General features: G+C 49.5%; 1 protein-coding gene across 1 annotated transcript in view; it reads right to left on the reverse strand.

Annotated features, from left to right (window-relative positions):
- The window catches only part of MYO16 (myosin XVI), a 361,148-nt gene that overhangs the window by 60,821 nt on the left and 286,548 nt on the right, over window positions 1–13,779 (reverse strand). Inside the window, exons 28-30 of the mRNA XM_040991535.1 lie at window positions 13,465–13,561; window positions 8,848–9,094; window positions 6,946–7,160 (exon numbers count right to left, since the gene is read on the reverse strand). Of these exons, the coding sequence (XP_040847469.1) occupies window positions 6,946–7,160; window positions 8,848–9,094; window positions 13,465–13,561 (559 nt within the window). The remainder of the gene's footprint in view (window positions 1–6,945; window positions 7,161–8,847; window positions 9,095–13,464; window positions 13,562–13,779) is intronic.

A 13,779-nucleotide genomic window follows, 5' to 3' on the forward strand; every position in this document is an offset into this window, starting at 1 on the left:
AGACATGAATAATTCAGAGGAATTGTGGTAGACTGTAATTTTTTTCCTGGTCTCTTCCAGAATACTGAAGCTGGGAGAATCCTTGTGGTTGCCCAACAAATACAAATTTGAGAAGATGATATTTCCTGCGACTGTGGTGGAGCCAGAGCCCAACAGCTTCTGCCTGATCCCTGCCCTTTGGGGCACACGTCCTGGGTGCCCCGGCTTCCCTCTAAGAATCCTTACCCCCTGAAGCAGCAGGGCTTCTTAGAGTACCCGTGCAGAGGTTGTGTGGAGAGGCAGAGGGCAGCCAGAGAACCCTGGCTGTTCTGGCCTCCACTTGCGTTTTCCCAGCCCAGCACTCAGCCATGAGCCAAGCTTCTGTCTGACCAGAGCCAGGTGCAACTGCAGAGGGTAGCCCAGCCAGTTAAAGGACCACGAGCTGTCATGGACACCACCCTTGGACCTAAGACACTGCCTTCTGGAGGGGGCTCTTACATGACAGTGAGATAATTACTGCAGCGCCTGGCACCCGGAAGATGGTCGCTATTATCAAAACAGGGAAATTAGAGGGACTGTCGGCAGAAGCACGGTGGCCCTGAAGAAAGCTCTGGGCAAGGAAGATGTTGGAGGCAACATGTGAATCACGGTGGGAAGTGTGGCCATGCATCCATGTAGGGCTGTGGGAAAACAGGAAGCTCATTGAACGGCTGGGGTGAGCCGGCTGGGAGGCTTTCAGGCAAACTGTGAGTGCTGCTTGCTGGGTTCTCCCAGCTGCACAGAGTCAAACTGGGGAGAGTGGGGAGTAAAGAGTTGGAGCAAAGAACCAACAATGGACTGGAATGGACCGGAACTTCCCAGATGCCAGGTCTCCAGGTGGTAAACAATTTTCAAGAACTCACTTCTAGGCAGAGGTGGAATGGAGCATTTTTCAGGAACATGTGATCTAAAGACAAACCTGGCACAGGCCTGTCAGATTCTCTGAGGCCTAAGAAAGACTGAAGGTTTGCTTCACAGACCTTTCCACTATGCAAACCTCCTAAGAATGTTAAGGTGATTTTCTCCACTATTCCAGGGATCTCCAAATGGAGCAGAGACGATCCCGGACAGGTGTATGGACTTAGCTTTGCAGTAAAGATGCGGATTAGCATCTGGTTGACAAGAAATGCTTGAAGCTTTCAGAGGAATTGAATCTGCTATCCCTGAGAGTTGAGGCAATGCAAAATGAAGACAATGTGGTCCCTTGGGATTTTAGGCTGAAGAGAACAGTAGCCCCATACACCAGGCTCTCCTGGGTCATAACGCAAAGGTAAAGCCGTGACTCCAGAACTCACGCCTAAGAATCATGGAGAGTCATGGTACGATACCAGGACAAAATCTTTACCAAGGCACTGGCAGCAGGTGTCCTGGTGTTGCTGAGAACTGCCCACAACAGGGTCACTGGGCAGCACCTGACTTTGCAATGTTTAGCTGGCCTATGTGGGTTGTGTGGCTATGGTTTACTTAGGCCACAATCTCGGGTCGAGTGGTATACTTCAGGGGCCTGTGTACCCAGATCTGAGTTAGCTGAGCTCTGAAGTGAGGAAAGATGGAAATTTGGGGAAGCTGGGAGAGGAGTGAGTGTATTCCGAAAGTGGGAATCATGGAAATGCATTTCTCAGTTGGACTGAACTGAAGCTGAAGCTCCAGGCTGCCCAACCAGTGTGCAAAGCCATATGCAGATGGAGATCCTTGGAGAACCCCGTCCCAAGACGTGCCAGGGACAGGGCCGCTGACAATTCTGGCTCTGTAACTTCATGGAGGCCTTTGAGTGATACAGCCAGAGCCTGGGAGACAATGGAAGAACAAAGTTTGGGTGAGTGGTTAAGCAACTGTTTTAGATGTGGCAGAAAGCCATTTGTACATGACACTGTTATGCCTGTTTGGAGAGAGGCTCTGGAGTCCCGCCTGGGTACAAGGCTTGGTGCTCTGTGGCTCTGTGGCTCTGTGGCCCGTCTAGAGGTCACACCACAGTCATACCCCCGGGCGCGGACAGAACAACATTCTTTGATGTGTGGGCTTGCTTGAGCAATGGGGATCACCAAGGCCCCTCACTGACCACACACACAGACCACGGTCCTGCACTGCTGCCTGAATCTTCAGTGGAAACAAAATATCTTCATTTTCCATAAACTGCAGTTGGCGCAGTTAGAAAGGTGCAAGCAAGCTTGATCTGTGGCTGCTTCTGGGCATGCGTGGGGCTTCATCTGCAAACAAGGACTTAAGGGATGTTAAAAATGCATTCCATTGAGATTTTATTTGTTAGCCCCTCCTACTGAGGCATAAATGTCATTGAAATGGAGTCAGGAAGATATTCTGTGATCAGAAGACACTCGTAGGGCTAGTTCTAACATTTTAAGAGCTAGACAATGTTCTTTTTTATTTGGGGGGGGAGATAATATTTATAGGGTTATCTTAGGCAAGTTACTAAACTAAAGTAACAATGGCAGCCACATAGAGGATAGTCAGGGTCTAGAATTTCTAGAATATGTTGTCAAAATAGTTCTTTTTAAAATTATATTTAGCAGTTTATAGTATTCAAGCAAGATTTTACAGAACTTGGTGCATTTCAGAATAATCAAAACAGACTGATAACTCTAACAAGCAATATATTAACAACTGAAGAGTAGAACAGTCTTAGGAGTGTGCAGAGAAATCTCTAGTTAGTGAGAAATAACTGACTGCATCCTACCTAGTGAGGTCTCGGAAAAGCCAAGCTGACTTTCTCCTGTCCTAAGCTCTCCATATGAGTCTCTCTCTGTGTATCTGAGCTTATTTTGGGGGCTCTGGAGCAACCCTGATGGTCAGTGCAAGAGAGGATTGGGAGCCAAAGTTGGAACTAAGTAGGGAGCACAGAAAGCGCCTCTCCTGAGTCCAGAAGGAAATCTACAATTCTTTTTTCTCTGAGGACCACTCAGGGCTCCTGGCTGTTGCTCCAATGTCATTAGACCCTGTGAGGAAGGTTCTGGGCTGCTTCCACCCCGTGTGGGAGATTGGATAGGAAATGGCTGACCTGAGTTCTCGGCCTACGAGGGCACTCAAATTCCCTGTAATCTCCTTGGCAGTTGGGATACTGTCTTTGGTGCCCGTACTGACAAGCCTTGATGAGGCATGCCCTGATTCCGCAGCGAAAGCACTTCGGAGGTTTCGGGGGGTTTCCGTAGACGATGTTCTTAAGCTGCTCATTCGCTTACTGGACTCTTCTCTGATTTGCTTCGGCATGAGCTAGACTTGTGTTCAAGTTCCACTACTGGACAAATATTTTACCCCACACAGAGCTTTCCCTTTGAATCTTGCACAAAGGATTGTCAATGCACATACCTACTACCAAGACACAAGTGATCTGTGGCTATCCTCACTGGGAGTCTGACACCTGTGAGTCACCTCTATGAAGCAAGCAGGGACTGAAAGGCTTGCTCCTCTAGCGAGCATGCGCATCTGGGTGTGGAAGCCCCTTCATTTCCCAAGTCTCCCAAGGCTGCCTTGGTTAGCTTCTGAACAGATCTAGCACTAGCACAGCACCAGGACACCACCTGACCTCAAGGCTGTGAAGTTAACAACCAGTTCCACCTGGGCTAAGCTAGAATGGCTTATGGCATTTTGTTCTTTGACGGTTGGGGGAGTCCAGGCAATACCATTAGCTCCTCTCCCGAGACTGTCCACTCACACACTGTTCTGTTGCTTGCTGCTGCTGCTGCAGAATCCCCCTGGAGCCTGCCCAGACTCCAGGAAGGGTTACTCACTCCCTGGCTGAGCCCCCAGCCTTCTGAGCTCACTGCCCTCCCTCCACTTAGCACATGATGTGTTTATCCATTCATCTCCCTGCTGCTCTGTAAGGTCCCCAGAGACAGCCTGGCTCACAGAAGACACTTAATTAGTATTTGGTGAATGAGCAGCTGCGTCAGAGGTGGGAGCTGTGCAATCCTGTCCTGCTATTTCCAGTAATACATTTCTCAGAACCGCGTTCACGGAAACCCTAATTTCTGTCCAAGTTCAGGTACTAGAAAAGACTGCTTTAAAGGGGTTTCTGCCAAAAATACGCTGACAAACTACGTATGACACATCTCAAGGGTACATTCTGAACCTGGCCAAAATGTGTTGCCTTTGATTTACTGGCGAGAAGCTAACTTCATTAAAATAAAAGCATCACAACAATGCACTTTGCAGCAGATGAGGGAGGCTCACAAAGATTACAGAAAACGCCTACTAAGAGAAAACTACCCACGAGTGTCCAAAATCTTTGCACCAAAATAAACTCAGGTTTCAATTCTGTTTTCACCAACTTTTTGATATATTTTTATATATGTGTTCATTAAGTGTTTATTGAATGCATGCTATGGGGAAACAAGACAGTAAAAGGAAAGAAAGTGAACATGATGTCCACAGGGAACTGCAGAACCACCCACTGCGTAGTTAGCACGTCCACCACGTGCGTGGACGAAGCAGTCTGTACGACCATTTTTCAGAAGTCACATGTTGTTTCTAAGAGAAGGGGCCACGGGAATTTGTAGGAGGGGCAGTGTGGACCAACACAGAAGGGCCTCATGAAGGAGGTGAGAGCTGCCCCAGAAAGCCTGCTCTTGTAATTTCATCGTGAGCAGCCTCTGAGCAACTCTACAGTAGTCTCAGCTTCCACATTTAGCACTTGGTATTCATTCCTTAGATGAGAAAACTGACCATCAAGGGTCTGGACGAGCCTCTGGCTGTGTAACTGCACCGGGTGCCTGCTGTATCCAGGCCACGGCTTTACAAGCAGCCCTAGCCCTTGCTGTGGGCTCTCCGATACTGCTGCTTCACCCCAGGGGATGGGGTCCTATACAAGAGGTACCAATTCTGGTCCTCAGGAGCCAAGGCGGCAGGCACTCTTGTGGGGCTTGGGAGAAAGGCTGCACCTTTGGAAGGAAGAGAAAGTGCAAAGGCAGCCCTGGGGCCTCTCCTTTCCGCAGACCACCGACGGAGCAGCCCGAGACTGCATGGAAGGCATTAAGCTGCTTGCAGGTTGGTAATCTTCTGGTTTGTGCGTGGTTCACAGGGAGAATATCTCATTTCTTGGGAGATACTGCTCTCACCTTCCTGTGTCCAGGTTGACGTCCACCTGGAAGACTGCTCCAGCCTGCTCCTTGTGACCATGGCTGCACACATGCACACACACTAGACTCTTTCCCAGTCTTGCAAATTTGCACCACGCCATCAGCTAAGGGTTGTGGTAGGACAGCAGCGTTCTGAGCGCATGTTCTACAGGTCCAGTCCCTCCTATAGCCACTGGTGGAGCCTTGCAAAGAAAACCAGGAGACCTTCACTTTTTCTGCCTCTGCCCAGTGACACCTCAGTCACTTCCCAAAGCTGAGGCCACTGCTTTTGCTATGTCTTTGTGGCTTTGCTTCATTGATTTACCAAAGCAGCCATGTTCCAGCGCAGGTTCAGGGGTCTTTCTGATGGTTCTACACTGGCATGGCACTGAGCATCTCAGCCCAGAGCTGGCACTGCCACTCTGCCCTATTCTTCCTTTCTGCAGCAGCGATCTGAAATGTGCAGTTAGTTGTAGATTACCCTTCACTACTGGGTGAGGTCAATAAGAGGGCACTTCAACAAAAGGTGTGGTGTGCAGCGAAGAGACGTGTTGCTGCCAGCTCGTTTATCTGTGCGCATCTAACTAAATGCTATGGCTTGCTTGCGGTTGGCGCATCTTCCACAGGCCCTTGGCCAGCAGTGTGGAGTTCAAGCTGGCAGCAGTGGGAGGTGCTGAGAGGATCAGAAGTGGGTCCTTAGATCAACTGAGAGAGAGCTGTGGAAGAGGACTGCTTCCTGGGGGACCCTGGCTAGGTCATAAGACAGAGTGGTTCTAGAAGTTGTCTCAGCTTGGCTCGGCCTGCTCCCTGGACTGAGACATGGCCCCGGCCTCCTTACAGCTCCTCTCCTGTCGCCCCGTGATGGTTCAGAGTCCTCACCTGAGCTAGCCCAGTGCCATGGAATATCCAAGACTGAGCAAGACAAAGCAACCCGGCCTATGTATTTTGTCATAGTGCCAAAAAGCTAGAACATCAGTGTGCTTACACATGTGCATGTCCACAATGTGCATATATACTCACATATACAAACACACATGCGTGTACAGGAGTACATGCAAGTCCATGTATACACAAATACATATATACCCAAATTCATACAAACACACAGGCCCAGAGAAGTATATGTGAATGAGCAAGCTTGAAAAAGTGTGGAAAAGCAAATGCAAAGCATGGCTTTTTATGGAAATAACGCCCATAATGGGGGGGGAGGGCACACATATTAAAAAAAAAATGCTGTGTGGAATTTGAAGCTGATTTGGAGCCAGTAAAGCTCACACTTGCAACTTTGAGTTCGCAGGCGCCTTGGAAGCACCCTGCAGAGGCCCCAGCAGGGCCTCACACATGGCAGATGGTCAGTAAGTTCTGTTACTTGGTGAGCGTTCTGCTAAGAAGCACTCCCTCTGTTTTCACAGATCTAAGAATTAATAATTCAGCAATCGCTGCCGCGTGGGTGATGCCAGGGAGAGAGCCCACCGCTAAGCAAAGCGGCTGTCCCCACAGGTGCAGGTGGCGTCCCTATGCAAGAGGTGATCAGGGCTGCACTGCAGCTGTGCTAGGCACAATCAGCTTTGGCCCCAGGGACGCGCTGGGCTTTGCTTTCTGACCTGGGGTGGGGCTGACTTTGGCTAGGGGCCGCCCACGCATTCACGCCGCAGCACAGCCACGGGGCAGGGATGTGGGCCCAAGCCATGGCACCTGGGGCACTTTGCCCTAAGGGGCTTGGCAATCAGAACAAATACGATCCACCTGGAACAAGACCTAGCATCGCGCTGGCCCGCGCCTGCTTTCACACCTGTTCCCGCCGCAGAAGCAGGAGCTGGCCAGAAGCTTCCCCCACGCACACGCGCCCCGAGCTCACCGTGGGCCGCGTCCCGCGCCGCAGCCAGGCAGGCGCTCACCGCCTCGTAGGAGGCGCTCAGCCGCGTGTTCGGGTCCCGCTTGGGCTTGGGAGGAGGCTGCTTCCGGGGCGACGGGAGGCCGCTGCTGTCGTCCACACTGGACACCGCGTGCAGTGAAAGGGACCGCACGGACGCCGCGGCCTGCGCGCGCCGGGCTCCGGCCTTGTCTTCAGGTCTGAGAGTGAAACAAAAGCCAAGCCCAGAGATGTTACCTAGCTGGCCTGGGGGTGCGGGTACCCACTTAGCAGACCTAAGGTCTGGGTCGTGCAGAGGGGCCGCCTGGGTGCCTAAGCTGCCCCTGCCCCCGGAGGGATCACGCTTGTGATCTGCATGGAGAACGCATTTTTCACACTCTGATTATTAAGCAAACGAAAGAGCTGGAATTCCAATCTGAATGATAATTTCACGGACGTCGGTCTCTATGGAGTTACTGATGCCTTAAAGCCTTCCAGTTCATCACTACTTCCCCTTGGAAAAAAAAAAAAGGCACCCAGGTGTGTGTGGGAGCACCTGACGGTCCTTTCCTCACCCAGATTCTGCTTGGGATTATTTAGTGCTAGGCATGGAGAATCCTCCCTGCTCCAGGCCACAGGCTAGCCCGTGCCAAGTGAGCTGCTGGCATCTGCTAAACGGATAACTGCCCCTGCACTTGATTTCAGATCAGGAAGTAAATACTGAGTCAAATGGAGAAATGGAGAGGCTGTTGGAGTTCCAGCAGGGAAAATAATAAATATTATCTTGAAAGTCCTAGGGAATTAGCAGCTCTCCTGCTTTTAAAGACCCCCTTCCTGGCTTCCCACGGGGATGGAGGGGATGGAATCTCTCGCTGGGAAGACAGTGCGCCCCTGTCACATGGCGCTGGCGACAATTCGTTCTTATAATCATCACCTCTCAGTGGCACAGCACCAACAGGGCTGGGATCAACCACGAAGACAGAGCCAGTCGCCCATGTAGCAAATGAACTGGCTGAAGACGACAGCATGGCACTCCGGGGATAATTTGTTTTCCCTGTAATGTTTAATTACAGTTTTCCGTACAAAGGGATTTTTTTTTTCAGTATTTAATCACTGAGATATTTGAAGCTAATTAACAAGAGACACATTGCCGTTTCCTCTCAACAACAACAACAAAAAATTAGTTGATAAAGGAAAGTTGCTTCAGTGAGAACACAGGCGTTCATGCAGGTGCACAGGAAGGTGAGCACCTGCCCAGCTGTGAACCAGGATGGGAAGGAGCCGGGTCCCTGCCAGGTCCCTGGCTGTCTCCATGAGAGGGCCTTGGTCAAACATGGGGAAGGGATGGTGACAGAAGGGAGAAAGCCAGGGCACTCTTGTGGATCTATTTCCAGCTCGGCATACAAAGCAAGCTTTCAGAGCAAAAGCTTTCCCCAAAGCTCTCCTTACCGGCACAGAGAACGGGGCTGTTGACACAGGGAAATCTAATACGCACACTCGCTTATTCAGAGTTCTCCACTTATCTGCCTTCACGGTGACGTGTCCTGATTCTCTGGCCAGATTTCTACCGGTTTCCACAAGCCAGCCTTAAACGCATGACACTTATTATCAAGACATCCACAGTGTAACTGCATCATTTTATGAGAACAGGGATATTTGATGTCCTAAAACCCTGAACGTCCTTGGGGAAGCTGAGCTATGCAAGCGTGCCAGGTGAAAGGATAGTTATATTTTATATGACCAAAGCCATACATGTGGCCGTGTCTAAGCCATGAGCAGGAGGCACAGGACACCTCCTGTGACCCACCATAGCCCACACACGCCTGTTCCTGGAACCACTGTCATATTTGATTGAACTTCCCATTAAGGGCGACTCCACTGGATCGATCAGAGCCTGTCTGTCTTTACCTTCTGTTTCCTTCCTCTGGCTTGCTTCTGGCCTCCACCTTCTCTCTGTGGTGAGCAGCATTCATTTTCTTCCGAAGCCGGTCATTCTCCCGGGCAATGTCCGAGGCATTCTGAATGAGCAGGGCGTCGTACGTCTTCAGTGCCATGTCTTCTGTGTTCTGTAGAAAGCTGCTGACAGATGTGGCCTCTTGCTGTTGGATGCACATTTTTTGAAGCAAGTGCTGGCGTGCTAGAAAGCCCCTTATAACTTCACAAAAGAACACAAGTCTGGGTCACCAAAGATGAAAAACCCGGCCACACACAGACAAAAGCCACCATGCACTCGGGGCCCAGCAGCTAGAGTGAGGGCTGTTTCACCCAGGACAAGAATATACCGAAACCTCTGAATCTCACAAGAGGAGATGTAATTTCAGTCATGATAACAGCAACTTCACACCTGACCGGCAGGAGGTGCCACAGGCGGTGCTGCTGGAGATCACATGGACCTTCTGCACCAAGATACGGGTCCTGATGGGCAGGAGTCAGATAGGACAGGCAGCTGGCTGCCACCCTGGGGAAGTGGGAACGGGCCTTCGGCTGCACTGGCACTGATGGGCAGGAGTCAGATAGGACAGGCAGCTGGCTGCCACCCTGGGGAAGTGGGAACGGGCCTTCAGCTGCACTGGCACTGATGGGCAGGAGTCAGATAGGACAGGCAGCTGCCTGTTACCCTGGGGAAGTGGGAACGGGCCTTCGGCTGCACTGGCACTGATGGGCAGGAGTCAGAGACGGACAGGCAGCTGCCTGCCACCCTGGGGAAGTGGGAACGGGCCTTCGGCTGCACTATCTGGGCAAGTTGATTGATCATCTTCTAATCTATCAGATGATTACAGGCTTTTGGAATTAGTCTGAGTTATCATGGACATATTGTTTTTATGACTCTAACTTAACTCCTAGAGAAATGAGCACTGCATTGAAGACTCTGGAAAGAAACGATGTAGGAATAAGGATATTCTTGCTGCTACTCCAGAAAGGAGGGTGAGAAAAAATGGGTAAACACTGTAAGTTAAAATATACTTTTTAAAAATACTCTTTAAAAAAAGATTGATTCATTTATTTATTTGGAAGTCAAGAGTTACGGAGAGATAAACAGGGGCAGCTCGTCCATCTGCTGGTGTATTCCTCTGACGGCCATGCAAGCCAGAAGTCAGGAGGGCCTTCCAGGGCTCCTGTCGGAGTGGCAGGGGCCAAGCACTTGGGCCATTTTCCATGGCTTTCCCCAGGCTGTTAACGGAGAGCTGGACCGGGAGTGGAACAGCTAGGGGATGAACACATGCGGGCCCCGGAATTGTAGGGAGCGCCTTTACGTACTACACCACAATGCTGGCCCTCCGCATATTTTGAGATCACTGAAAAATGAGCAAACGTGTAAAAAATAAAAATAAGAGACCATCATTTTTACACCTAATCACATCATTACGATGCTCAAAATGCAGTGATACAAAGACATGAGCTGGATGTGTGTGTCTCTGGGGTAGGCTGCAGGTGCAGCTGTTAAGAGGCTGCCATTCGTGACAGCTGCACCCCATACCAAGGACCGGGATTCGAGTCCTAAGCCTGTAAAGCCAGGCCTGCAGGTAGTGCTTCGGGTACTTGGGTCTTGGTCTCCGACGTGAGTACCAGATTGAGTTCTGGGCTCCTGACTGTAGCCTGGCATAACCACAGCTGTTAGAAGCGTTAGGGAGCGACACACACCATCTGCCTATCTCTTGTTTTCAAGTAAATAAAAACAAAGAAAATAAAGGGGAGGAATCCATGAAAGTCAATATAACCAATGCATGACAGACTCAGGGTGCGGATCCTTCTGTGATTAGGGGCCGCCCTGCTCCTTCGGCTGTGTTGATCTGTTGCCCTCCTGGGGCACATCACTGGCGGGAAGTCACAGAGCTACAGGCTGGCAATCAATACGAGGGAGCTTCTAACAGCATGGAGCGACATGCACCAGGCTTCCTTGAAAGAAAGGCAGTTGGCTGCTAATCCCTACACTTGGCAAGACAAGAGCAAGCAGTTCTAGAGGCCACGGACAGGCGTGAGATGCAGGCCAAGGTCTTTCTCCAGGTCGTTCAGCCTCTAGCAGGCCGAGGTGGAACCTTAAAGTTCTTAGAAGGAATGGTGCAGGCTACAGAAGATGCATGATTCATGGGAAACACTTCGTTTGTGTCTCTAGGGGACAGGCCCATACAGCTTTAACAGCTTTCAAATACCAAAGAACAAATGTGTGGGTTATCTGCAGCCGCTTCTGCACTAATGCCTTTCCCGGTGGAGAGTGGAAAGCTGAACACAACTTCCCACAGTTCTGGAAAAGGAGGACCCAGATGTCTAAAGGCACAAAACTTGGCCTTCCTTTTTTTTTCCAGCTCACAATACTGAGTTACTTTGAAATGTCACAGCATTCAGCTAACTGCCAAACAGTCACGCTGAATGAATCTAAAGGGAACATAATGAAACAGTAAAGGGTACAATCATACTTCCAGGAATGCAGAATGTAGAGCAAAATGAAGAAGTATGAGGCGTGGGATATGCACACTGGGCCAGACAGAAGCGGGAGCTCTTTCTTAAGAAAGAATGAAAGAATGAAAGGAAGGAAGGAAGGAAGGAAGGAAGAAAAAGAAAGAAAGAAAGAAATGAAAAAAGAAAGAAAAAGAAAGAAAGAAAAGGAAGAAAGGAAGAAAGAAAAAGAAAGAAAAAGAAGAAAGAAAGAAAGAAAGAAAAAGAAAGAACGAAGGAGGAATCAAGACACTGACTTGGGAAGGGGTGAAGGTGAGAGGATATTCAAGATGGTTATTCTCTGGGAGTAGAGGAAGATGCCAGACTTCTCCTGGACCACAGCCCCGTGGAGCCCACCGCGCCACATCCCAGGACTCTGCTTTCTCACACTTCATTCTCCTGTTTTAAAAATGTGATGTCAGAGGCTGAAACACCAGTATCTCTCATCAGGGAAAACTAATACAAATAAGCCGGCTGCGGCTGGAGACTGTGTCCGCTGTCTCCCCGGCAATGCTGGCCGTTTCCATGACAGGTGCCACGTCAAGGTCTTCATCGCAGCCGCTGTTCATCCAGGGTAAAATGAACAAAAATAGTCACAGAGAAAACGTCTGCTGGGAATAATTTAAAATTAAAATGATTACTTCGAAAATGAAGAAGTTACAGGTTTCTTTCCCCAGTACATTTACAAAGAATAAGAAAAAAAGAGCTCTATAAAAACTGAAAATGACTCCAAATTATATAAATTTGGAATAAATTTAACAACAAAAATAAAATTACCAAAATGTATTGTGGGAAGTAGTCTGAGATGTGAAAATAAAAATCAACAGTTAGTCTTTCATATAAGAGTCTGCAGTTTTTAAGATGCTCTTCTGTCCATTATTCCATTTATGTAGTATTGAATCATGGGGTTTCCTCCCGAGGCCGTGTTGGTTTTCTCTTCGGAAAGGTGAACGGATAGTTGGGGTTCTGTTTATTTCTTCAGCTTCAGGTCAACAGGCTGTAGGACCTCGAGGTTTAACTCTTTACAAGAGAAATGTCTGATGGAAGCAGGAATGCAGATTCTTCCAGTTAAATGTCAGCAGTTCCCCAGGCGACTCCTGATCCCCTGCACAGGGACGTCCTAGGAGAACCACGTCTGCCTGCCCAGTGTCTGCTGTAACCGTGACTTGACGGGAGCAGGGTGGAGCTGGGCCTCAGGGTCAGAGTTAGCGTGTGGGTTAGGATCGGCCCTCGCTCTGCTGGAGCTGTGGGTCCTACACGCAGACCAGAGATGTCACACAGAGGCAGTCCCAGAGCAGCCGCATGAGCAAGCAGATGAGAACCGCACAGAGTTCATTAAGGGTTTCAGACCTATCAGACACCAAGTTCATCACCAGTCGCACCAGAAGGTAACAGACAGACAGATGGATTCTCCCCTGTACCTCTGGTAAAGAACTGCTGATCACTGAACTGCACACAAGTGATTACGGAAATGCAAATACCCATGGGGCACAGACCAGGCAGTTGTGCTTTTAAAAACACATCTGCTTTCAATATTTACTTGGGGTTTCACAGGGGAAAAAAGTCCTTAATGGAGTGTCTCTCAAAGTGAAATAAAATAGATGAGACCTCCCAAAAGTATCATCACTTCCTAAAGGAAAAAGGAGCCAACGACTTTTTCTGCGGCTTCCGCACAACCACAGAAAGTGTTGTCAGACTAGCCAGTTTGTCGCAGTTCTCTGGGCTCCACTGGCACGGGGAACTGGTACCACGGCTATCCCTGGCGCATTCCTAACTGCCCTCTGCCTCCTACAATCAAGAACCTGAATATTCATAAGGTGAAGGATACTTTAGTTAAAAAAACAAAAGAGCTACGCCTAGTCCTTACTCCCAATTGTGATGCAGGTGGGAATGTGAAATTCCACGCAGGATGGCTGCCAGATAAATGATGGGTAGTGTCCACAAGTGGCACCTAGACAACTGGTCCACAGGAAGTATCTGGGTATGAACAGGGTGGCATACTCTGATGCAGACCCCACTGACCCTCCATCTGGGGTGCTGGGGTGTGTGGGCACTCAAAGCCATTTGGAGCCATCCACCCACGATGGTTACCTTTTTGACAGGTGATGATCTTTCTCTGCAGCTGTAGGCACAGGTCGCTGAGCTGGTCTGTATGCCAGTGCTTTAGAAACACTTTGTGGATCCCCATCTGAAATGCAAACAGCAAGGACATGTTCAGCGGGGTGAGGATGCCCAACTGATGGCAGGAAAAGAATCAGCAAGGTTCTTCCCGGCAGAAGATTAGGAGTAACGCTCAATGACAGAATCTGACCTTCGCTAACAGATGGCTACATTTAACCAACATCTGCAATCTTTGTTCTGATAAGGAGGTAGCTGTGCATAAGCACCGCCAGCAGATCCTGCTCA

The sequence above is a fragment of the Ochotona curzoniae genome, unplaced genomic scaffold (genome assembly GCF_017591425.1).
Source record: "Ochotona curzoniae isolate NIBS_2020 unplaced genomic scaffold, NIBS_Ocur_1.0 contig_64, whole genome shotgun sequence".
NCBI classification, from domain to species: Eukaryota; Metazoa; Chordata; class Mammalia; order Lagomorpha; family Ochotonidae; genus Ochotona; species Ochotona curzoniae.